Below are 27,202 nucleotides of genomic sequence, written 5' to 3' on the forward strand. Positions count from 1 at the left end.
TCCGTGAGTTTTTACTTTAGGTTGCAAACATATAGAGAATGTGAGCCTGGCTGATAACTATCGGTTTACCAGTCAACTAAGTCCACAAGCACAATCAAAGGCATCTACTAAATGTTTGAAGGGCTCTCTGCAGGAGCCACCAGGCAGCGTCTGCTCGTAACAAGACAATCACCTAGAAGCTCCTCGAAGCAGAGGTACGATCCCTGCTGAGGACCCGTGATGTCGCATTCAGGGACGGATATGCAGCAGCTCTTAGAGCTGCATGAAGGAAGCTGTTGGTCAGCATTAAGAAAGTTAAGTCCACCTATGTTTTCAAGATCCCGGGCCACAATCAAGGACGCTTTCTATACAGTGAAGTTTGACCCGCTGCTACTGAAAGATGCCGTTGGTCGAAGCCGACCCCATCATTCCACCTGTGAGGAAAGACTTGAATACGAGAAAGGCTTGGGGAAGTTGCAGGAAGGCCGAATGGAGCCGGTCGTGGCAAGAAACACCGAGAAAAGTTGCTGCAAATGAGTCACTTTACTGCTCATTTTAAAACTGCTCATTTTAGTATGATGTTCTAATTCTGCACATTATTTATCTCAATAGAATTTATTGATATATTGTTTTTACAATGCACATATTTATTCTTATAGTATTTATGATTATGCAAATGTAAATTTTTGACAGTTGCTTATTTGGCACGTCTGGCAGAGTGATCCATTCAGTGGATTTAACGTATTGTAATGCGGGAATGAAATCTGTACGCTTATCATTGTATGTCCTTTTTTTATTTCCAGCACCGCTGTGGATGAGGGGAAAATTTTGTTGCGCTGTCACACTGACGAGTGATTTGTACAATGACAATAAAGATTTATGTTATCTTAACTCTCTTATCTTTCTTATACATTTTCATAAAAACAGAATTAATCTAACCCCCCCCCCCCCCCCCCCCCCCCCCCCCCCCCTGTACACAACACTGCCCCCTACAGTGAGGCAGATTGCATTTTCATTGCACTTTTACATCAAATTAAGCGAGACTAACAACCTTAGTGAGATATTGTTTTTGGAAAGTGAAGACATGAAGGTGTCTACAAAATGTGATTCAGTGCCAATCAGTGAGAAAGCAGAAGATGTGCTCGGCCGAAAGGGGAAAATCAGTTTCAATGCGATTGTGCAATCGGAGGGGAGGAAAAGCTGACAACAGCCACACTCTGCCTGCATCCTCGATATCTGAACAGAAAATACATATCATACAATCGTATGTGTTTTTGATCATTTGTTCACTGTCCTCCCACTGAACCTGTGGAGTTATTGCTCCTGTAACACTTGCATTAAATACAGGTCAGGCCTGTGCCATACACACAGTTAACAGTACTGCATTCATTAGGTATAAATAGGATCATTATTATGTCAAATACCACATATTTACAACCAGAGGTTTCTCCAATAGTCCTACAGGTAACAGTTAACATATATTATCACAGTAAATACGGTTTCATTCAAAACCTTCACAAAAATCCACATTACACAAGAATTGATGTATAAAAATAAGTTATAAATCTTGATAAATATTTTACACCAAACAGTTATAAAATATGGAGTATTGTCTGTCAAGCTTACACAAAACATTTTTTTTTTTTTTTTTACATTACTGGGAATTAAGTTTGGTGCTTGTTTAAAAAAAATAAAATAAATACTTAAGAAGTTTGCAGTCCCATTTTACACCACAGTTTGCTACAAAAGTCATTCTGAAGAGACAACTTTGAAGAGATGGAAAAAAAAAAGGAGTGCAGCATAGCAAGTTTCACTTCCTTTTAGCGCCACTGTCATCCCCCGGTTCGGCAGAGACAGACGAAGTGCCTCTCATTCCATACAGATAAACCTCCTATGAACAAGGATCCCCCCCCCCCCCCCCCCAAGTATGAAGTCCACAGACGACTCCTTACAGGCTGAGCACAAAACAGGAGAGAAAGACACAGAGAAGGATTTGTTCTCAGTTTGTCGTCACGGCGATTACAATATGAGAAATGGGTTGATTCTGGCAGCTCAGACAGTGAGCTGGCTCCCTCTCACATCCACATCACACTCTCAGAGCTGTGACTGAACTCAGGGCAATTAATGGAATAACAAACACTGTCCAAAAATCATGAAGAAAAGCCAAGAATCGTGGCTTAAACGTGACTTTGTCTTCTTTTTTTTTTTTTTTCTCAGCTTGTGTTCCACAGGCACCATGAAACCGAGGGTGATAAGTAATCCCCTGCAGTGATTTTTTTCGGCACGGGAGTCTGAGAGCCACGGGTGATTCTGCGGATGCACCAACATTACCATATCATCACTGCCTCGGCATCATTGGATCGAAGTCACGGCCAAAAGAAAATGCACATTCTGAATGTGCGATAGCCACAGTGTACTAGCGCCAGCTTTACAGTAGAGCGAAGACGCCGGAATGAAGTCAGTGTCACATGAATCAACACTGACGTGAACTTCTAAAGCTGTGCTGATTAAAGACACTGAAGTTATAACATAAATACTTCAGACATCTTTAAAGTACCATGGCTGCGACGAGAAAATGGCAATACTGCCTTCAATGCGAGGGTTTTCAAAATTGTGGAAGGATGAATTGCAGAGCTTGAACCACGTTGTGACGCCCATTTATTGTTAGCAGCTGTTGAGACCAACAGGCAATAAAAAGTTGAGCGGTTCTTACGCTAGTTAGACGCTTTCACTTAGAAATACCTGGTCAATTCTCATATATTACCAGCAGCTCTTAAGTGGGGACACTTAATCATATCCTAATTTGTTTCTATTTCAAAAACAATAGATCCAGATCTAAAAATGTGTCTTTTACAAATATAGTTGGTAGTTATATTATACATTGGGACTTGGGAAAAGGCATTCCCTTATCCCCCCAAGGCTTTCTGCGACTGCTCCACCCTTGTGAACACCAACGCTTTATTGAAAATGCTTTTAACACAATAAATTAGTTTTCCCACTGGGGACAAAAAAAGCTAAAAGGTAAGACAGTATACCCTAATTAACCTTTTTTTGACTGATTTATAGGTCACATTGATTTTGTGGTTTTAATCAAAAAGATTTTAATTAGTTGTGCATCTGCTGAACCAAGTTCTGAATTCACAGTGATAAATCTCAACATTATAACTATCTGATCCAAGTTGGCGCTATTATGCTGATCCATTTACAACAAATTGTGATAGACTGTACTCTGACATCTTTCTATCAGAATCAGCATCTGTTGGACTGGACTACGTGGGCCAGTTTTCTCTCCCCGCCTGCGTCACTGATTTTCCATGTTTTCCCACTCCTGATAGATCCTGAGCTCTGCTGGCCAAACTTGCTCGTTTCATATTACCCCCTTGCCCATTTTTCCTACTTTTAACATCAACGCTGAGAAAAACATCTTGCCTAATAGACCCCGCCCACTAATAAATTCTGTGGCAAAAAAATCATCAGTACAATTCACTTGTCAAGGTCATAATATTATGGCTGCTGGGTGTTTCCCGGCTTACCTGCGTTTCAGCCGCTTTTGAGGAAGTGCTCTGAAAACACAGAAGGGGAAAATGTTAGTGATACTTCCACACAAATGGAACAAAGTAATCTGCAAATGTCTCCGTTTCCGCTCATCATGTCCGTTCAGGCTTCCATACGCGCTGCCGCATGCATCGACGACCACATTTGTTTGGGGGATTTCATGCAATAGGACAACCTTGACATAAATTGGCTGGGTGCTGACGGTTATATTCAACTATGAAACCAGAGGCCAGAGGCAGCCCCTGCAGTTACTGAGCCTTCAGGTCTAATTAAAATCACTCAGCCTGTGTGCTGATTAGCACACTCGTGTGCCATATATCTCCGGTAAGATGACCACGGTGTTATTTTAGGCACGTTGTTCTTCTTCTTTCAGGATTCATTTTCAGCCCTTTATGGGGTATCATAAAGTTAACCTTGTTTTCATGTCTGTGATGACTGTCCTTGCACGGCGGCGCAGGATTCAAATCGTACCTCAGCTCATGTTTAGACACACTTAAAGATCGAGAAAAACAGAAGCTGAGGAGTTGCATTTGCATGACAACAAGCAACAGTTTGCCCTGTATACAAAAACTGGGCTTCTGTTGCATCCCAAACTTTGTTCAAATAGAGGCGATTTAGATTAAAGGCGGTTTGTCTGACGATGCCCAATAGTTGACCTCTTTTACCAGGTAGGTACAGTAGACAGTGTGCACACAAAATGTTTGTCTTTTCTGCTCTCTGCTTTCAGAATTTAATGTTTGAATCCAAATTTGGCACCACCTGCTGGTATAAAGTTGTTTTTCTCATAAAAGCAGTCAGTCTGTCAGGTCCACTTTTATTCAGTACATTCACACAGATGTGGAGACCAGAGGGGAAAACGTCCTCCATATATTTAAGTGAAATCATAGAACTGTATTCAATGCATCTGAGTGCAATGAAGAGTATTTATCCACAATCAATAAATTATTAAGTATTGAATATCAGAATAAAGCATATTTGTAGTCTAACCACAAAAGGTCTTGTACATTTATTGACCAATAAGGCTGTTCATCCATCAGTATATATCTCTGTATGGCTCTGTGTGTCAATGCACAGCTGCTGGAAGCATCTCTGCACACTCACCTATAGATGTTTGGGTCTAACAGCATGGCTGTGTCCTGTGGTAACTGCGATAAGTGCACCACTTTAGTCTTCAGTTGAGATCGCTCGGTTTCATTTACCCACACATCAGGTAGTCTGCAAGACAATGCACACGTGCAGAGAGAGACAGAAAAAGAGAGGACATCACGGTCAGGCCATCACGGTTTAACAAGAGCAACGCAGAGGAAAATGGAGGATGGAGCGAGAGCGAAGTTCAATGAGAGAGATGAAGGCTCAATAACTCTGGCACACACATTAACAGATCCTCTTAATGCTGAGAACATTTCCGAGAGTATAATGGCCGTGATCAACAAGCTGGCAGCGACACACATGCAGGCATGCATGTACAATATGTACTGTCCTCTGTTGAGAATGAACAGATCGTCTGGGTGTGACATTGTGAATGTGCATGTAGGCGGATCAAGGAAAATTCTTATACAATGGAAAGGTGAACGTTTAAGATTTTGTATCCACAAATCCTTTTTTTGCTTCAATGTAAGTAAATTTAGCTGATAAGTTATTTTTCTGCAATCGAATAATTCTGAAGAGCAAGATGCTGTTCCTTTGTTTTTATTCACGCTGCCATATCTATCCTCATCATACAAATAATACCTAAAACATCAGATTCAGTGCACATGTAACTTGACTGGTCCTTCAAAGTGAAGGTTTAGGGGGTTGATGTCTTCAGATTGACACACACATAATGTACTGTACTGCTCGGTGGCACCGCACTGTACCCACAGCGGTTTCTGCTGCGAGTCGAGGTGCAGAAGAAAGAAACAAAGAGCTTAGCAAGTCTGCTGCGCTTCCCCTCCTTTCTCCCGCTCCCACCTCCCCGTCTCCACCCCCAGCATTCCCCCGTCACTATGTGCGTCATCGCAGGAGCCCCGAGAGACGCGGACACACACACTCTGCAGGCGCGCACACACACACACTCTGCAGGCGGCAGTTAAGCAAGCAGGCAGCCGGCCAGCCAAATCACTCATTCACATGCCTAGTCAGCCCATTCAGTGCAGGTACTTCTGCACATGTATTACAGTTAAAGGTGGAGGTGAAGTACAGGAGAGAACAAAAGTGGCGTGAAGCAGCAAAGTGAAGGTCAGGAAAAGACAGAGGAAGCGGAAAGAGGAAAGGCACCCATGCTAATGTAAAGCAACACGCTCGTGGAGCCTTTTATGGCATACTTAAGTGCCTGGAAGATGGCGCTTGCTCGACAGGCCTATTCAGTAAATACTGTAGTGTCCTTAAAGCCTCTGTAGTTTATTATAACCAAACACTTGAGGTGTTGAATTAAAATTATGTTAATATCATATGTTACCATTGTTACATATGGCCAAGTTACCTTTTTAGTGGAGTGACATCTGATAACCCATCACAATCAGGCCTACATAGAAAACTCTTTCCATGCTTTAAAATGTAGCACAAACTGCTTGACGTATTAAAAACAGACATCCTCCCTTGACCCACCCCTCCCACCCCCTCAATGTGATTAAATATATATTAAAGTTTTGGCTCTACAGACCACCACACTGGATTTGAAATCAAATAATCAAGATGCTGCTTTTTAAGTGAAGACTTTAATTTGAGGCATTTCAATCCAAATGAGGTGAATAGTGTAGAAACACACATCTTATATGCGCTATTCCGCCAAAATACTTGAGAAATCGTTGGACGGAGCCTCGCAGTGCAGAGCAACAATTACACAAAGCATATAGAGCAAAAACAACCCAAGTTTCTGAAGGCAAAGAGGGGAAATGGTTTGCTATGGCCAAGTAAATTACCTGACCTGAATCTAATTACGCTGCTTTTCCTTTGCGGAAGACAAAACTAAAAGGAAAATGATCCAAGACCAAGTAGGAAGTGAAGACAGCTGTCGAAGAGAAAACCCAGCGTCTGCCTTCAAACTGTCACTTACTGCAAAGGAACATCAAGCAAATGTTAAAAATGTTTAGATTTCAGGAAAATACTGGCTAAAAGGTGGAAAGATGGACTGTAGTTCCTACACCTTTCATAGAAAATACACCGAAACTGAAGGTTTGCACCTGAAGCACATCTTGGTTGTTTCCTTTCAAATCCATTGTGATGGTGAATTCAGCCCAGATGCAGAAATTTGTGTCGACATGTATTGGTCTGCCTAAAAGTGCATCCAACCACAATGTACTTGAATTCACAAATGAACAATAAATGCTTTTGTATTGATGAACTAAAACACATGTAGCTACTATGAAATCACAGAAGTCATGCAAATAATAAAACTAAATTGTCCATGCCCACATGGAAGTGATCTTAATTTGGAAATAAATATTATTTCAATTTGTGAAAGTTCAGGGATAGGTTGAGGCAACATTTTGTTCTTGTTTCGTTAAAAGGAAAAAAAAACCAAGTGTGATCTAAGTTGCTGCTCTTTACTGAGGCGCTTGCCAAAAGTGTCTCCATCCCCTTTAATGGAGGCAAGAAAGGAAAGAGGAAGCGGAGAAGAGGCAGGTATAAGACAAGAAACAGCCTCTTTCGAAGGGACTTTAAAGTTTAGATTAGTCATGAGTTACTGTCCTCATCTAAAACAAACCTCAAATGAGAGAAGAGGACTTGCAGAGGGTTTGCGTTTTGCGCGTGTGTGTGCTCTAGCATACGTGAACACAACGAACCAAATGTGCTGCCGATGAGTGATCATATTCTGATGAGTGGGAGAAAAACAGGAAGGCAGAACTGAAAAACTGCTCATCCTCACACACTTTTTTTTTTTTTCAAAGAGCTAAAGACGACTCCACCCAAAGCCCTCCTCCAGTCACACCAAGCCAAATAAAGACAAATGGATTTGTTTTATTTTCCAGAGGAGACTGTTACTTGGCTCGCCTCTTTATGAGTGTAAATGTATATTGTGAGTGAAGCTTGCGCAGAGGAAGCCACCGGAGGACTGCGTGTCTTCTGAGTGATGGCTTTCCTCAGTCCTTGAAGCACCCGGTGATGACGGGAGCAATAAGTTTATTACTGCGCAGCAAAGTGTATATTAAAGTCACAGAAAATATGAAAGGGCTTTATATGGAACTCAGCAGGAATGTCTGCTGCAGTGACAAACTGCATGACTGCGCAGAGCTCAGAGAGCTGGTTCGTAGGCTGGAAAACTCAGTGTAGCCGAAAAAGTGCTGAAGCATAATCACAGCATCAGCAATCTGTACCTGCTTGCAAAAAAAGCCTGATGACTTATTACAAACATTTGATATAATATGTTAATCAACATGCTAATTCTCACGGTGCATGCATGAAAGAGGAGCATGAAGTTGCCTTAACTTCATCATGAATCATATCAGGAGAAAGAACGACGCAGGTAGAAATGAAGAATGAGTTAATATATGCGCATGTTTTACAGTTTCTGAGATTAATGCGATTGAAACAGCTTTTTCCCTTCTGGATATCTGCAGCTGCCGACAACTAGGAAAAGTCTAGTACGCACATTTCTTAGTATAAAGCTTTAAAATAAAAAGCTGATGTCTGTGTTGTGTTGGAGTTATTGGTACAGTCATTCGCTTGCTAACTTGTCCAACCTTGGAAATCCAGCATCTATGATAAGTGTCAAGCACATTTTCTTTGAAATATTTACAATTTGCTCGGTGATTTGGCCGGATTGGCGCCTCTTGCGGCCTTGTTTTGGCCCACGGGCTTTATGTTTGACATCCTTTATCTAGACTGAGCTCAGGCGGAGGGAAAAAAAAATACAGACCGAAGATAAACCACATCAGAGGCTGGAGCTCCTGGTCATCACTCACTGGGACTGAAGACCAACGAGGTCCAACAGTCTTCACCTATACTGCCTACTGGACAAAAGCTGCATTTCTTATATTCTACATACTGCACCCCAGGCAACATTCAATGTTGGTTGGGGATAATAATATTGCTGTCTGTGACATCGTGATAAGAAAAAAAATACTTATAACAATAAAAAAAATTAAAAAAAAACGTAGCAGCTTTTGTGTCATTCATGCATTTCTTCTGCTTTGATTCACTTCTTATGGAAATGTTTATGGTGCAGAACAAAGTGACGAACACCATGTTGTTTTGGTTTTTTTTGCATTCCCACCACAGGAATGCAATTAAACAAACAAAAAATGACCATATATAGAGCTAAGACAGCATTACTCCAGCTATTTCCTCAAAATGCATTCAGCCGTGGACCATGGCTCATCACTGATTGGAAAGACATGTAAAAGAAAACACATTTTTATACCATGAATGGACACCGCTTATGATTCACAGACGAAAAGATTGTTGAGCTCAAGTTCCGAAAGCTGAATTGGTGTCGACAGCTTGTAACTAATGATTTGTTTTTCCTTCTGAGCAGAAACAAGGTGCATTTTATGGAAATGATAAGTCTGAAGTTTGATCGGTTCAACCCATGTTGTGGAGGATTTTGTTCAGCTAGCCAAGGAGGGTGAAATGGGTCAGGATGTTCATTGTCAGTTTATTCCACTGTTTATTATTCTACAGCAATCAACAGCATGCACGGAAATCTATTCAACCATCCATCAGAGGATAGATGTCAATTATCGTTCCCTCCCATCATTTCCCACCCCCTCCTCCTCTTCCTCTGTGAACTGCGGGTAATTCATGTACAGAATGGGTCAATTTAATCAGTTACTCATTAATCCAAATGGAGTTAATGAGTGTCAGTCTGAATGTGAATGGTTGGCTCCAGCCTTAATAAACATGACTTCCCACACACACACAACACACAAACACACACAGAGTTGACCTCAGTGTTGAAAGTCATGACACTTGATGTCTGACTCAATGATCACCATGTAATGTGCCATCTGAAGGATAACATGGAGTCAGGTCTGACTGCAGTAGGAACACAACCAGTCCTCGTCTCACTGCTGTCAGAGTTCAGCTCAGCGCTTCTGTCCATCACTCAGGTGAGGATGTCGGAGTTTGCAGCTCAAGAACTGCAGCAACTGAAACGAGTGGAGTGTTGAAATCACTCAAATAACGTTCACTTTTCATGCTTAAAAAAAAGCTTTATTCCAACATTTGAAGGGAAAACATGCTTGAAGAAAAGTAGGTTAAGTAGGTTACCAGGATTAGAACAAAAAACCGGTCTAATCCACTGCTATTGTACCGTTCTGTCGTTTAGAACTAAAATCTCTACTCGTCTGAAGATTTGCAGTCATGAAGAAAACAGATTTTGAAGATGTTGTGTGCAGGGTTACTGAAGGGACAATAACAGATATACAAGATGAATCTATTGTGTTTTTACCAGCGCAATACGTGCATGACTGGAACTAAAACTAACTTAAGAAGAAAAAAAACTAGGTAAGCAGCAGTGAGTGAATGGATGCAAAGCATTCCAATGCTTTCTGAATGAAGAATGGATTTCTTTGATTTCACAGTTTCAAGAGAAACTCTAATAGAACCACAACTTTGAATAGTCCAGCTAAGAAATCTATTGTAAATACTGGTGGGCTTCTAGGTGAAGGTGGATGTGCAAAGCTTCATGGGATTGAAATTAGTCAAATTAGTATTTCCTACTCAACCATTTTTCCCCATGAAAAATTATACTCCAAGTTTGAGCCATAAACTGCAAACTAGAACGGGCTCTCGGTAGAGCGCAAACCTTCGCCAACACCACATACGTTTGCGGAACCGAGTTAGCATCGCTAGCATGTTGGCTCACATCATTGCTCACTAGCCTGTCAGATAGCGACATCACTGTGTGAAACACTGAGCAGGTGCACACAGATAAACCACTACTCGAGTTAATTCGCCCACAACGGTGTTTCAGAATACTTTCCTAACCAAGATATTAGCTACAGAGTTAGCAGTGTGCTAACAGGCGGCTAATGGCGGCTTCCTTGCTGCAGCCCTGACTGGCAGAGCACCGCGGACCTCCAGTGTGTCCACAACGGAGGAAATATCTTACCTCTCCAGGAGCTGATCGATCCCAAATTTTTAAATCGATTGGTCCTCGGATGATGACCAATCATCCTGAAGATTTCATGCAGCACTTTTTGCAAAAAGTTGGTAAAATGCATACAAACTGCTAAATACATGCGGACAAAAACATAACTTTGGTTGGTGAAGGCAATCACCAGCTCTGCTGCATTTTGTAGTTCCATTCACATCAGGTTTTTTTTGTGAACGGCACAACAGAGGTGAGACTGTGTGAACAGGTGAGCCAGCACACCAGCATTTCCATAAACATTAATGACTTCCACATCACACCTCTGTCATGCTTTCTGCCTGGAAACCTCCTCGCTGTATAAACCTCTCACACCGGGCGGCCTCGGCTAAATACTGTGTGAAAGACTGGAAGTTGGCATACAGAGGAAAACTAGTTACTGCTCCGTTGCAGAGTATTCAAGTGACAACAATGTCGACTTTCTGTCTGTAACTGTACAGCCGTTTTCTCTCTGGAACCTAGAAAGCACTTGAACACATGCTGCTCCTGACTGTGGAGCCAATCTTAGTTTAACAAGTTAACTGGCTGCAGTAGATAAAATCTGTCAGTGAGGAACTAACAGATTAGAATCATTAAAAACAACAACAAAAAAAGAAGTATTTTGCTTTCTGGACCTCAAATAGAATATTTCCAACAATTATTCTTTTAAAATGAGACATACCCACAGTAATTCATTTCATTCGCTGGATAAACCTGTACTACAGTCAAGACCATCAATATTTGCCTCCGTCTGCCAACAGAATGGAGCTGATGTGTAAACAATAAAGATGTGTGCAATTATTATACAAATCAGGGGAAGAGTGTAGAAATGATGACAAGTTATATCTACCCGACACCCTATATAACTAGACCGATTAGATGACAAACCAAACTGGAATTTTTATATTTTGTTGCAAATCCTTTGCAGTCAATGGCAACCTGAAGTCTTGAAGCCACAGACATCCCTGGTATTGATCTACCACCCCTCGACTGTGGCAATCTTCAGTTCTTGCTTGTTCTTGGGTCATCTTCCCCTCAGTTGTCTTTTCAGCAAATGAAATACGGCTTTGCTTTGTGTTATTGTCCATCTGCTTTAAAGGGTTGGCTGGATATGACCAGATAATAACGTTCTGAGGTAAGGGTGTCTAATGAAACAGCCCCTGTATCGCTACAAATCCTCAAAATTCAACCATAACTAATAATATATAGTTGTGCAGACACTTTCCTCTCTGGTCAACTTTACTTTGTTTGAAAGATAACTACAGCACCATGGAAGATTAAAACGAAGCGTTACATTTCCGTCCTAACATTTTTCTGTACAATTCAAGCGTCAAAACTGAAAAAGCCATACAGTAACTGTGCGATTCAGTAAAGCAACGACTTTCTCCTGTGTGGGTCGACAGAACACCTGACTGCTTTGGAGCCCTCAGGATGAATCCACATATAATCACTGATTAACCAGCCTCTTCCTCACATTTCTCACACCCACATGCAATTTGGTCCCCACTTCCATTTCTCTCTTCCTCCACCACTTCCTCATCTATTCTGCCTAAATCTCTCCGAGAGTCTCAGCATCATTCTCCATCTATGTCTCTGGCATTGGAATTAATCTGTGACGTCTTCCCTGATCACCAAACTTTGACTGCCTCTCCCATATTTCCTTTCTCTCTGCAGCTGATTAAACTCCCACATGCTGTGTGAGGAAAAGACTGGAGGGGCGCGTCGGAGAGATTCGAGGGGAAGAGGTGGAGGAAAGATTAGGAAAAAAAATGGCCCAAACCCAACAGGAGAAAGGTAAAAGTTGCTCAAAGGTGCAACTCGAGTGCTGCATCCTCTAGGCTGCTTTCCCCGGTGCCATTTTATCCAAATCAATTACATCTACTTTATAATACTCTTTTCACCTTGTCTGACCTTTTTTTTTTTTCCGCCACTGTCTCTTCGCCATTCATACATCTCAGTTCTCGTCCTCGTTCTTCATTTCTCAACTCCTCCACCCTTTCCCCCTCTCTCTCATTCTTCATCATTCTGTTCTGATTATCTTCAGAAGCTGTGCACTCAAGCCTTTTAGTGAGAGTGTGGGAGACTTGGAAGTGTGGCTGGAGCTGCCCCTTTAGCAGAAGCACTGCTGAGAGTCACAGAGCATTGTGAGTCTTCAGCTCTCTCCATCAGCCCATTTTACACATCTTGTTGTGTAAAAGGTACAGAAATTGAATGATGGTGCATTTATTACCCTGGACGTCTCGCCTCAACATGATGGAAGCATTATGCAAACTTTACTTTGATGTGCGGGGGAAAAAAACGTTAAAAGCATGAAATTCCATTTAAAAAAAAACAAAAACCTTTTCACAGTTCTGACTCATTAGAACTTCTTATAGTTTCTAAACTAGAATAGGAGGCTGAGCTTTGGAATATCAGGCTTCTCTAATGTGGAACCAGCTCACAGGTTCAGTTTGGGAGTCTCACGGTTTTAACTTCTTGGATCACGCTTTACAGGTTCCAATCATTTGTTTAACACTTTCTCAAGTTACGATGAACCTTCTTCTAATAAAGCTGCTATACGTTTATATGGCTTTGAGACAGTGTTGTTCTCTTCCATCTAATGTAGTCTGTGCTCTCTCTCCTCACGCTCCAGGATGTGGGATAAAGTCTGCAATGACTTATTTGTTTCCCTCTTTACCATTCTTTTCTCTTTTCACTATTTTGTTGAGTCTTTCCTCCGTATTCATTTTCGACAGTAAAATGCCTTGAGCTGTTTATGGTGAAATTCACACTAAATAACAAATGGATTGACTTGAATTCTGGCAAGAACCACCACCAGACCCAGAAAGGAAAATAAACATTTGACGTCCACCCTTTTCAATGATTGACATTTCTGTGCTGAAACACAGAATTACATATCCGATAGCTTCCTTTGAAGACCTGGGCTATAGGACACCCAAACCCCACAGAGTAAAAGCTCTCCACAACAAATTCTAGATCAGCCAAGAGAGGGAGATTTATAGGGAAGCCCTGATGTGTAGGAGGGCCCCCATGTTGCGTGCATAACTGTATGAAGAGGAGAATCGTAAAACTATCAGAGACAGATACACATACGTCGATGTACACTCATGCATGGACACAACCCCGTGGCTCGAAAAGGAAATGTTTGTGCAAATGGTTCAAGCTTTACGTGGTTGAATATGTGCAGGATATTTAAAAAAAAAAGCGATAAGATGAGCGATGATGTTAAGGCTGATGAGTAATATCACTTATAGGCATACATGCAGTTTTTCCTCTTACTCTTATTAGTTAGAGGAAAATAAGATGGTTAATTGTAATTCACATTAGAATGGAGGAAAAGTTTTACTAACATGTCCTCAGGTGTCCAGTGGAGAAGAACCTTCACCTTTCCAGATCCTTCTTTCCGTTTAGCGAGCACCTGCACGGAGACCATCGGGCAAAAACACAGATCAGCTTAATCACGGAAAGGTAAGTACAGAGACATTCACACAAGCATACATTAACGGGTAATTTTCCACTTTAGAGCCAATTTGTGGTGTGCTACATTCACACAAATGTGTCAGGTTGAGCCCGTGTTGCAGCATCCTTTCTCGTCTGTGGAGACCGGCTTCAAAGACATGTCCTCATCTTGGCCCCGTTTCTCTGATGAATAACGAGGCTACATGCTTCAAACATCTTACTGAGCGATAGAAGCTGATCATTACACTAACAAGCAAAGTGAGCACTCTTAATAATGCAAGCAAAGGCACAGTGAGGTCTAGAACGTTCCTGTGCAGCGTTCCTGTGCGATGGCGAATGGTGTCAGTAAATATGTGCACGCTGGATTCTTGAGAGGCAGGAGGACACGCGTGGTACACGAGACAATATCTTTTATCGACAATCCGCTGCTCCTCCTGCACGCCGTGTCAGAAAAAGATGCTTCCACACTTTACACCTCAACGCTCTTAGAGGAGACTTGCCCCGACGTCATGATGTCTGCGCAGTAAACCTGCCACAGCGCGTCGACTCTCCCTTTGTTACCTGTTCGAATAACTCAAATCGTGAACTCCCAACATGGCCCACACACACTTCCAAGGCTTTACTTCTTGAGAAAATACAGCTGAGATGGTACCACATTTCCTGAATACTTTTTGTTAATGCATACCATTACATCCCAACATGCTGTGTTGGTTTATAGTAAAACTGGTCAGGAATTCACAAATATTGCCATGGGGGAAAAGAAAAGCTAGAAAAATAACCAGGAGTGTCAAAAATAGCCACATCTCTAACCTCTTGCGTCAATGGCCCTTTTTTTCTGAGAGCGTCTGTTTTTAGGAGAGTGAGTGAGCTCACGTGTGAAGAACTTCTCTCTTACGCACACCAATATCTGAAATAATTTCTTTGACTCGGGGGACTCGCTGTGGGACTGATGGAAACTGGTTTAAGGACGGGCGGGAGGAGGCTTCACAGAGACGCAGACCTAGAATCACTCTGCGCCTCTCAACTTTTCATCTTTCAGCAAAACACACATTCGCATGTTCACGAGCCTGAGTCGCTGCATTCATCCAACACGCCGCTCATCTGAAAAAAATGTCTATTTTCTTTAGCTGTCTGGCTGAAGTTTAGAGAAAGGCCAACGGGACACAAACATGTCGAGTTTCAGACTGATTAACTTTTTTTTTTTTTTTTTTGTGTTTAAGGAATATTTAGGCGAGGTTTGCAGAAATGACTTGTGTTGTTGCTGGATCAGATCCTTCACATTTGTCTGCAAGCGTCTTTGCAAATCGCAGCCGAGTTGGCAAATGTTGCTTCTTGGCTGTAATAAAGTGTTCAGGCATTAAAACAAGAAGAGAGAGCAAAGCAGCTGTACGAGCAGGAATGATGAAACTGACTAAAGTGCAGGATGTTCAATTCTTTCTACCCAAATTCGTGAGGTCGAGGCAAGACGTGTCGTACATGTTTGACGTGGCAAACAAACAAAAACCAATTTCGAACTAAAAGAAAAAGCCACATAAACACCTGCCTGCAGTCTTACTGATGAAATAAACAAGACCAATGGAAAGCAACATGAGTTATTGAGGTCAGAAAGAAACAACAACTTCCAAAGTCAGGAAACTGGACCAACAATGAAGTCCACGCTTTCTCAAATAAAGGGTCAATGTGATCTTTGTGAATATGCAGGCAAGACCTGCTTACATCATGTCACCTACCCTGCAGTCTTGCAAAAACTAGACTGAAAAACAAACAGTCTGGTTCCAGGTTGCCCATTTGGACCGGTGTTGAAGTGGTTCAGATTGTACTTGAAACTGTAATACTTTTTAAAGTTGGTTTAGAATCAGTCAATTCATTCCTTTTGTAGGTTTGATTGACAGCATTCAATATAAGAACTGTATTTTTTGCCATTTGATTTTAATCACTATAAAACCTTACAGAAGCTTAGCACAAGAAATTAAGTCAACTTCAGCAAAAGTTAAACTTAATAAAAAAAAAAAAACATTTAAAATGTAATTAATTTGACAATTCTTTAGATATCGTTCCCAAAATGAGCCAAAGGCTTTTCCTATTCAGAGGTTTTCGACATAAGATTTGCATATATCAAACAAACCATGATAACATACTTACTACAATCTAGAGCAGGCCGGGGAAACTGAAAAATGCTTTTAATTTGAAGGCTATTGCTTATGTATGTTGGGTTTGTTGGTCCTCCCAATCCTTTTAGAGGCAATCTGAAGGTAGCTGCACTTGTGTGTCACTTAAAATGAACCTTTTGGTTGGTTTGGTCAGAGAAGTATTTTCAAAGGAACTGATAAAAAAAAGAAAAGAAAAAAAAACAGGGAAAGTACTGTTTTAGAGAATGAGCGAATGAAAAAAAAAAAAAAAAAAAAACTTTCCAGAGCTTTGACTCTCACCTCATAAATTGCCATTGTATCTCATTTTGTTCTGGCTTATCTGGCTCCACCTTTATCTGCTGGCTCGCTGACTCAGTTCGTCCACACGAAGGAGAAACGCCACGTTCTCACTGGGAGACAACAAAAGGCTCGGCTGTGCCGGCTGCAGTGGCCTTCACACAAGTAGACTCAGACCCTCGGGGTGAAACCCGGCACAGCAGCCGGCCGCGTTACTGCCCATTTAATTAAAAATGCATAGCTGTTAACCCGGGTCCTCGGGCTCCTCAAAGCACCTGGTGAACAGTCACAAGTCAGAGCAGCACTTGAAAGGGCGATGGCTACGTACGCAAAGGCAGAGGATAAAGAAAGCGGCTTGCGATTAAGCAGCATGAAGTGATTTGCGAAGCGAGTGGTTTGATGATGGCGGTTTGTGCTTCAAGGGGCAGATCTTAATCCTCCATGTAGGAAAGCGAGGGCGGTACAAAGGGGTTGGAGGAGAGTGAGAGTTTGAACGAAGCCTGCTAAAAGGGGGTGCCTGTCTGGTGTCGGGGGGGTCAAGCTGTGGATGACGCAGATCGGTGCAATAACAAAAATATCCCATCATAAACATGACTGAGTTCCTCTGGCGGGTCAGCAGACCCGCTGGCCAAGCTCCACAGAACCCCCACAGCTCTGCTCCATCTCCCCGGGCCGGGGAGGGTCCACTGGGGGCTAAGGGTCTGGAGCAGCACCGCAGTCCTCCACCACAATCCTCCAGAGATTAGGGAAAACAAGAACGCATGCCCAACTGGCCAGATCTCCTTCCGATTCCATGACCCTAACCTTCACGTGACCCCTTCCCTCCCTGTTCTCTCCTCTCCCTCCTCTGACTGGGCTCTTCCTCCTCCTCAGTCTGTGTCCAAGTATGCAGTTACCTCTCTTAACCTCTTCCCAAGCTTTATCTTCGTCTTCTCTCTTGCTTTTTTTTTTTTGGTTTTCAAATTCCTGGCTGCCGCCGAGCAGCTGAGGTTTGTATAAGCGGAGCAGAAAAACGCTGAATGGAGCTGTTCTAACAGAGTAATACTGCAGTGAGGATCGCACTGACGTCAAAACTATAATTGCTCTTAAACATGAAGAGAAGCAACAGTGAGTCTGTGTTAAACCGCATGCTACATTTTCAAGAACGCTCATTTAGTTGTGGAAATGTGATCGACCCTTTGCGCATGCTGTAAATTATCTACACACTTAAACCTTATTGGTAAACTTGACCTTGATTTGCTGCTTGACAACAAAACTTTTAGATTCACCGTGGGATCGTTCTGACCAGATCGAACAATAATTGTTTTTGTGTAATGACCCTGAAACTGGCCCTGAAACCCTAAACTGGACACAGCAGTGAAGATGGAAGGAAGGATGCATATGCAATGTGACGTACACCCACGGACCACTTTGTTACGCACACTTGTACAAACTTGTGTGATCCAGTAAGCAGCTGTGACATACAGTATATTTTGTAATGATGTTGAACTTTGCTTGAGATGGTTCAGCGTGACGTTAACAGGCGTTTGTTACGCTCCACTTGGGAACAACCTCCCCGAGGAACCCTTCATCTGCTTTTAAGCCACTATCACGGACAAACTTTTTATATGTCTTGCTTTGCTGACGGTGAGTGTGACCGTGAGATTGATTTCAATAGCTATTCTTTATCTCATTGCTCTTTTCTTTGACAGACTTGATGTGTTCAATAATATAATTATATCATGTACATGGAGGAGGTAGCTGCAAGAATAACACCTCTTAATGTAATGTAATCCAGCTCAGAGGAGACACTACAGTCTCACATATTAATGTCACAATAATTAACTATGTTGTACATACACCTTGCGGTACTGGGCTGTCATCTTGTGGGATTCTGTTCATTTATGTGCAGTTCTACCAATACTAAGTGCATTAAGTGAATTAGCGTCTTCAAATAGGACTGTGTCTCTCTGTGATGGACTGGTGACCTGTCCGCTGGGTGATCTAGTCAGCTGGCATTGGCTCCAGCCCCCCGTGACCCTGAAGACCGTGCAGAAGTACAGTACAGTGCGGAGGATGTTCTTCCCGGGAAAGTATCCTGTTATATGCATGATTGTATTTTCAGATGCTAATGTGGTTAACGTGGCTTCATCCATATGTCAAGCACTAAAAGAAGGTTTTGCTTTCATCTTGAGGTTGAATTATGTAGATGAATCTATTGTTTCTGCTTGGTTGGACAGTGGCAGCATGCCATAGTAGTACAGTTCATGAAATGTATAATTTATGACTTTGGTTTCTCACTGCAGGGAAAACATGAAAGGGAAATTTGTTCTCAACGACATGCTTGCTGCAGGTAACGCAGAGCGCATTTTTCAAGTAAAGAACGCCACTAAACGGGGCTGCTTTGTGAAATGCATTGCAAGACTTTGCTCCGATGGAAGTGATCAAGATGGTTGAAAAACTAATAATATAGGAAAGGATCGGAAATCAGCAGATGAATTTAAGTTTTTTTTTTTCCCCAGCTTCCCAAAAAAAAAAAACCTCAAATAACCAAAACATTCATTTAATATGAGAGTCTTAAACAGGGACAGACTGCTCCCTGGTGGAACTCTACATCAACAGCATTGATTCATAAAAATAAAAATCTTCCATTCACACACAACGTGTCTTTATGGTGAGAAACCTTCAATAATTAATCCACACCACTCGGATGTTGACAATATTGTCATGAGAAAGTACAGAGGAAAATCTTTTCCTGGGAAAAAAAAAAAAAAAGGATTTCCTGTGAGTGCTCCGATGCGTCTTCCATGTGAAGGTGCAAAGGCACTTTACAGTTCATTTATAATGAATCATGTGTCGGGCTCACAATGGACCACACAGCATCACATCAAAACAATTCAATTGTCTTTCCTGTGAAGCCTGATTCAAAGAAAAACAACATCAGGCCCAGAGGCGTTTCTACAGGTTCAATCCGAGTGCAAAGCAGGAAGGGGGGGAAAAAAAAATAAAAAATCCGCTCAGATGATTGGAGGCAGCCGTTCAAAGAGTGACTCTTCCATGCCCCCTGTTGTCTGGAAGGAAAACTAAACAAAAAAAGTGGTGCACATATGTGGCAACAACTGAGCATTTCTAATCTCCCCGGAGAGGTATAGATTGTGATTAAGATGAGAGTGAAGAATAAGTCTGACAGATTTGTGTTTTTCTTGCCAAGTGAAGCCAGACAGCTTCCCCATCTATGAAGGAAATCTGTTCCATGGCTGATCTTGTGTGAAGTTTAGAAGTTGTTTGCAGTGTATTAAGAAACGCGTCCTGACAGCTACAGTATGTCTGCAGTTTCTTCGGCTCACGTGTGATACCATCTCCAAGTGATAATAGAGAGGGTAGAACTTACAGCGAAAAATGCTTTGAAGTCGAGAGGCTTTGTTCCATGTTTGATTGACGGTTTGAATCGGAAAAAAGGTGCGTTACTGATGACTGGTGACGCAGATTTGACAGCTTCACAGAATAATACAACTATTTCTTCAGGATAATTTGCACAATGACTGCATGAGCGACGGACAATTCTTATTCTCCATCATCCATAAAAGATGGTTCTCTTTGCATAGCACGATGCATATTTGGAACAGCAAAACACGCGGATCTTTTGGTCAAAGTCAACACCAAGCACTGAAAATGCGTCTGATTCTTTCCGTCGGAATCCCTCCTGTTGTGTTTAAGGCCATTAAAGTGGAAGCAGACAGACAGACATGCAGAAGTAAAGCACATACCGTACTGTGAAAGACAACACTGTGGCCATTGCCCACACTCTCAATGTGGGTGGCGAGGTTAAGACAGATGGCCCTGTGGCGGATAGCATCCATAGTTTGGGCATCGAAGAAGTCGTGGGGCCTCGCTGGAGGGGAGAGAGGCAAAAGTTGAAAAAACATTTCAATATCAAAGACCCTACTGAGAAAACACCCCCCCCCCCCCCCCCCTCCCAAAAAAAATACATGAATCAGAAAAATAAGACCATGGCTTTCTGCAACAAACCACGACTGCAGCAGAATCATCTAATCATGGAAAAATACAAATCTTACATGGAAAACAAATGTTGCATTACTAAATCTAAATGTTTCCAGTTGAATGTGACAACATTTAGTTTCTATTTGAGCTTCTGCAGGATGAACGACTCAAGCAAATACCAACAATGGCAATGTGATGTCGTTATACACGTCAATAACCACTGCAATATTCCTATTAGATCAAGAGAGTCAAATATTAGGACTCCCCGGGGGTCGCACTGTTTCACGTACAGTAGTGTACATGAGGCAACGCTGATGCACAGATCTGAACAGTAGAGGGCGTTAGAGCTTCTAAAAGAGGAGTGAAAGCTCCCTTCTTTGCTGGTAGTGAAGTAACATTAGTTTTCATGCATCATACCATGAGGAAGAGTTTGTGGAAATATGCATGTGAACGGCTGCAGAAATCATAAACAAGTAGGAGTCCAACTTGCAACAAATATCAGGTTGTTCATTATAGATTTTTTATAAGTTCATTAAAAGTGAATATAGGTTTTTCTTGGTCAAAGAGAGTGCCTGATGTTGCTCCTGAACTAATATGAGGAAATGCTAATTATCTTTAAATATAAAGTTAAACAAAAAAAAGAGAGACTCAAGTTACATTTTTGATATCAACCAAACTGAGGAACTTAATCACTGACTGGCCACTTGTCATTTAAATCACACTTGTTCAGAAGATACAAATCTGTTATTCTCTGATCTACTGAACTGCTTTTATCACTTTAAGAATGGTTTTGTTTTCAGTAGATTTCTCATTGTGAGTCATATTCTCATATGTTAGAACTTGCCAATGAAAAAAAAGAAAGAAATTGTGTCTTGATATGTCAACATATTAAACTCTGTTACAACGGAAATCTAATTTCATCAATTGGATTTTAGAGAAGCCCTAAACTGAGACATGGTTCCACAAAGTACTACTGTCCGATGAACTGGTTAACGGCAGAACATTTTACTAAATTTTAGTACAATATGACAGAAGTTTTACGTTAAGTTTTCTTTAAGCTTGACTTCTGCATTTGCTCCTCGCATCGTGTCGAGGCAAACTATGACATAAGTTCACCCAATCAGTACTTCAGTCACATTCTAAACCTTTTAAAGTACATTTAGGTTTTTACTGAAATACAATGTAAACCAAAGAACAAAGAGTTATGCTCATTCAAATAGCGACGAGCGACGGGTTTCCTCTTTAAGGTTCTAAGATTTCACTGATCTATGGTTGGAAATGTTCTCACACACAAAAAAAAATCCACTTTTTCTCAGATGCCATTATCTTATCTCAAGAATTAAACACCACAAAATGAATCTCAGAATCAGCTGTGTGACGCAAAAACCGGCCAACAGGAAGCAACCTACACGGTCCCTGAAACCTGGGTTACAGACAGAAGAAGAAAACACTGTAGTGTACAAGTAGTTTGTGTGCCTGTTAGGTACGTACGTAGGGAGCACCTGCGTTTGTTCTTGAGCTTCTTCCTCTTGTTGAGTCCAGCCTTGGAGGGCGACTCCTCCTTGAGTTTCGCCTGGCTGGACATCTTGGAGGAGCTCTGCTGGCTGAAGTGACTCGGCACATGGCGAGCCAGGCCTCCTTGGGAGGCAAAGCTGGCGTTGCAGCCGCCGACCACACACTACAGCAGAGAAACACACACCGATTGGTCTACTTGTGCATATTACGACCCGGAGGACGAGCAGAGCGTGAAGCGAGGAGCAGAAAGGGGGCACGGTGGGTTTGACCTTGAAGGGTTTGTCTCCGCTGTGGGTCAGCATGTGTCTCTGGAGCCAACTCTGACTGGTGGACGGTGTGTTGTACACTTTACAGCCTTTCCACAGACAAACGAACACCTGAGGAACGTAAAGACGGACATGAACATGATCATGTCAGAGGGCACAGTTGGCAAAGATAAGACGCATCGTTAAACAAGAGTGCAGACTGCAGTGTAAGTCAGTCCCTCAAAAAGAATATCATTATAAAATCGAAGACTATTGATGAGAATCAAAGATGTCATGCAAGCAATGTAATTTATAAGGTGATCTTGATGTGCCAGACGGTGACACGAGGAGGAGGAATGGACCGCCAAAATGACAAAACAAAGACCTCACATCTTACAACTTCCTACACAAATGACATTCAAAAGCCAGAAATCATATCAGTGCTTCTGAGAAGGATACTGCAATTTTAAGAAACTGAATAAGGTTTGACAAGAAAGCGAAATATTTCAAATTACATCGGTGACTCATTCTGACTTCTACTGTCATGTGGAGACGACACACAAACTGCTCAGAGGGGAAATCTTAAAGAATTGGCCTTACAGGTGATCCATTTGTCAAAAAGGGATTTGGAATGGGAAACCCGTCCGTCTGTTTTTTCCATAAATGATATATGTCCCTCTAATAAATGTCTCTATTAGCTTTGTCATCTAATGGCTGATAAAATGCTGACTGATATTTTTAAGCAAACTGCCGCTTACAAGGGGAGTTAAAAGGCCTCCGGGGAGCAGGCGATCTGTGGAATTCAACACAAATGGTCAATTATGTACCCATTCAGAGACTGAGCTGCCGCTTTGAATAGTTTAAAAGTACAACAATATTCATAACGAACTGCAAATTTGCTTTATAGGTGGCAGTGGTTAGTCACTGCAGTCTTTTCATCGGGCGCAGTACTAAACCTGATGGAGCCAAATGCTGTCATTGTTAGGTTTCCTCGTCAATCTAAAATACTGTGCACCTGCAGGTAAACCATTAATACACCATCAGGTGGTACAGAGGGCAGAAATCCGAGGAGGAAGGTCAGACTGGACTTGTGTCACATAACCCAGCACCATGGCGGTGCATTGTGTTTGATGACTTTTTCCCATTAGTCATCATACATTTCACCTTTAAGATATCCAAACTAGCACACTTTAATGCATAATTGTACATCAGGTGGAACCAACTCTTGAATATTGAAACATGTATGAAATGAATGGGGAACTATAGAGTTGTTCATATGAATGTCTCGGTTTGTCTGCGTTGGTCCTGTAATGGACTGAACTTGCAGATGCCCCGTGTGAGCTGGGATTACCTCCTGCCCCCCTCAACCTGCAGTTAAATAAAGCTGTATAGAAGATGAATCGATTTGTTGTAAAGTAACATCAATGTGCAATTATAACACCAGAAATAATCCATTTTTTGAGATGACAGTGGTCAGGATGTCTGCCAGCACTTCAGAGCCATCGTACAGAGAGCAGCAACAATGAAGTGTTTAGTCGATATTCTGAGAAACTGAAATTCCAGAAGATCGACTAAAAAGAGCAAATGTAGCATTTTGCATTTTCACTAAACAACCAGAACTGATTAAAGAGGAGGGCGGGAAAGCGTTGCCAACTTTTGCTTCTAGTTTGACAAAACGGTTTTCAGGTGTTTCCAGCTTCAAAAACATGTTTTTTGTCCAGTTTGTTCAATTATCTATAGCTATTTTGGCAAGGAGGATTTCTATTAGTTTAATTGGCAACCAAATTTTACATCTCAGTCGTCACCTCAGGCTTTTGAGCTTATAATACAACGATAATTAAAAATGCAAACAAGAAATATTGTTTGTTGCAGCTTTAGCGTGAAGTTTCATCTCCAGGAGACCCAAGAAGACCAGGCCACATGTCAGACTGAGCAAAGAGGAAGCCTACTGACCCCTCCTCTCTGCCTGTCCACATGAATCCCCCTGATGTGCTCAGCCAGGTCGGGACTGGAGTTGAAGCACTGTGGACAGAGGTCCCAGCAGCAGGGGTAGGCCAGTGTCTTGGTCCCAGAGGAGCTGGCGCTGCTCTGTCCGTTCATCATGGCCGGGGTGGAGCGCCCGCTGGACACTGTGCTCTCCAACTCCATCAGGGTGCTGCTGATACTGAGGCGGGGAGAAGGAAGAGGACGACAGAGGGAAGGGGGACGCAGTAACGCAGGCGTTAAACACAGCTCAGCACAGTCACAAAAAGAACAGGTGCAGATATTACTTGCCACATTAGATAGTCACAAACCGTGTAAGCCTCCAGGCTGCAACCGATTTTCCACGCCTGCCACTTTGACTCGCATCAGACCAATTCTAACACTGATCTTATTGGGACAACACCGTCAAGATCCCGGTCTATATCTAGTTCTCTGCTTGTGTTGATTGATTTATGTAGCAGCGATTTTTTCACATTTTCTTCCCATTGGGATTAAATTCCCTTGAAAAGAAGGAGTCATTTTCCACAACAAGCTGCAAACTACACTCAATAGTTTGGAACGTTGGTTCTCAAACCTGGGGTCCAGGCTTTACCTACTCTGAGGTTGTCCTGAAGGGTTTGGCTTCTCGGTCATATTTAGCTTGAAGCGGGGACCTGCAGGCTTTCTCACAGCTCCAAGTTAAATGAATTGCAGCCACTGTCATGGAAGACAAACATGGTCCAATATGCAAATCAGAAATGTGTGGGGAGGGCAGTCTCTTGACAGAAACTCTTCATACAGGTTTCAATCATGCAGTGTTGTCCACAACAAAAATGAAGTTCTGCAACAAGCTTGCTGAGGGCAAAATGTGATGTGTTGCAGTAGGGAGAAGAGATTTAAAACTGGACACTGCATTGCACTGCAGGGATCTGAAGCGAATTAAAGCTTCCGAATGCAAATAAAGGAGAAAACAATTATAAGACCATTCAAGCACGTCTGAGCTTGCATATGGATCATCAATCTGCATGCATGCAACGTTCATTTAGAACTAACTGTGGGCTTATTTGGCAGTTCTGATCGCGTTCTCTATCACAGATGTGGCAGGATGTCTGCCACCTGTCAGCAGCTGCTGCATGCTCATCAACCAGCTGCTGTTCTCCCACCGACCTGTCCTCCGAGTCCATGCGGCTCAGCGGTTCACCATCCGAGGAGGAGATCTCCACACTCGGCCGCCTCTTGTCTCCCAGCTCGCCGCCTCCGCTGCTGCTCTTCTCTCCATCTTCACTTTTGCTCTTCTCGTCTATGGCCGCACACCGACCCTCCTCCGCGGGCTCCTCCTTGGCTTCTTTCACCGCATTACCCCCGGCGGGGTCGCTGCTGCCTTCCCCGGGACTCTGGTCGGGCTCCGGTTTGAGCTCCGGCTCCTCCGGGGCTGCCGCGGCAGCACCGTCCGTCACCGCCTCGGCCGCGGCCTTGTCCTCCGCTGCAGCGGGCTTCGCTTCGCCGGCACTCGGTTCCACCTCTTCCGTCTTCGGCTCTACGCTGCAGCCCGCCTGCGGGGCTTCCTGCTCGGCGGGGCCCTGTTCTTTCTCCTCGGTTACCTCCGTCGGCGGCGCGTCGCTCTCCACGCTCGGTGCTGGAGTCTCTTGCGGGGCCTCAGCAGCCATTTCAACGGCGGACGACGTGAGGACACTCCTGGCCGTACAACTCAGTCATGCCCCGTGAGGAGGAGGGCGGGGCCCAACACACAGCCCGCTATCTGATTGGTCGGAGGCGGCGCGAGGAGGAGAAGCCGACGTCCATCCAACTTTCCATGTGTTTCTGTAAATCACTTCGTTTCAATGAGTCTGCAGCCAGAGAGCAACTAGTAAGACAATACAAGTCTGTCTAATTACCGATGCAAGCTCACAGAGGATTTAATGCTTTATTACAGCATTTATATTTAAATAAATGTAAACATTACGTCAGTAGTCATGCACTTAAAAGAACAAGGATATTTGTCTGATGCATCATTCCTCATCAATCCTCTAAACTGTTTTAGGGTCTCAAGGCGCTGGAATCCTAACTAACTATGGACGAGGGGCAGGCGAGACCACGGACAGGTCACCAGTGCATCACAGGGCAAACACACAGACACGACAACCACACACGCTCTGTCACACCCAGGGTCAATTTAAGGTCAACATTCAACCTCACATGCATGTTTTTGAGAGAAAACTGAAGTACCCCACGGAAACTCACGCAACACACTCGCAAACCTCACACAGAAAGACCTGGCCAGTATTTAAACCTATGACATGGTCCCTGTGAGGAGAGAGCGCTAACCACGGATTCCTGATTCACGTGTCCACCGTTTGTTTGTGGCTGTAACTCAGGCTCATTTTAGTGTGTCTTGGTAAATAATTCAGGTTTGGTATAAAAGAAAACCTCAGTGCAGTTCAAAGAGTTCAAGTCTGAAGTAAAAATCTAGGCCTGTTTATAATCATCCAGATGTGGTTTGGTGAATCTTCATGTTTCAAACTGTGCAAAATTTGGTTTAAAGAATGTGGGACTACTTTTTAAAGCCCAGTAGATAGAGACGAGGTCTTTTTTTTTTTCTTCTTAAACAATCCAGGTTTAGATTTACAATCCAGCTGTTGTTCTTGTAATAATCCAGGTGTGAATTAAAAATACCAGGTCTTGGTCTGATCTAAAGTAGCCAGTCGAAGACTGTGAGTCAAGTTAGGATTAAATACAGATTAAAATTTTTATAATGTTCTTCTTATTTGTGTCCTTTGTGTGGTCCATGTGTTGTATGTCATCATGCTGTGTGTGTGTGTGTGTGTGTGTGTGTGTGTGTGTGTCTAACAGGGTGCTCATAATAGATAATATAAAATATCTTGGTACTGCTCAAGCCATTAATGCTGTCATTGGTAGTGTGAGACTCATGTGCAACAGGGTAAAATCAACTAAATGTGACACTTGGGGGTAATTATAGTGACACGTATTATTTTATTCTAATACAAATCAAAGAACCAGAATGTAGATTT

The 27,202-nt window shown here is 42.6% G+C and overlaps 1 protein-coding gene across 5 annotated transcripts; it reads right to left on the bottom strand.

Annotated features, from left to right (window-relative positions):
• Positions 1-1,630: 1,630 nt before the first annotated feature.
• LOC308116822 (zinc finger protein aebp2-like) lies at positions 1,631-25,894 on the bottom strand (the record flags this gene model as incomplete). Of its 5 annotated transcripts, none has more annotated exons than XM_080475243.1 (9): positions 25,341-25,894; positions 24,165-24,375; positions 22,236-22,343; positions 21,943-22,129; positions 20,217-20,341; positions 13,936-14,003; positions 4,636-4,749; positions 3,513-3,542; positions 1,631-2,289 (listed from the first exon to the last, which is right to left on the bottom strand). In XM_080475243.1, the coding sequence occupies exons 1-9, from the start codon at positions 25,838-25,840 to the stop codon at positions 2,193-2,195; spliced, it is 1,440 nt and encodes a 479-aa protein (XP_080331369.1). In that variant the 5' UTR covers positions 25,841-25,894. The 5 variants fall into 5 exon arrangements, 4 of the variants coding, with proteins under 4 accessions (XP_080331369.1, XP_080331370.1, XP_080331371.1 ...); XM_080475244.1 differs by having other exon boundaries at positions 1,631-1,934; positions 25,341-25,881; XR_013935791.1 differs by lacking the exon at positions 13,936-14,003 and having other exon boundaries at positions 1,631-1,934; positions 25,341-25,872.
• Between the last annotated feature and the right edge of the window lie 1,308 nt (positions 25,895-27,202).

The sequence above is a fragment of the Lipophrys pholis genome (assembly GCF_963383615.2).
Source record: "Lipophrys pholis genome assembly, chromosome: 11".
Classification (NCBI taxonomy): Eukaryota; Metazoa; Chordata; class Actinopteri; order Blenniiformes; family Blenniidae; genus Lipophrys; species Lipophrys pholis.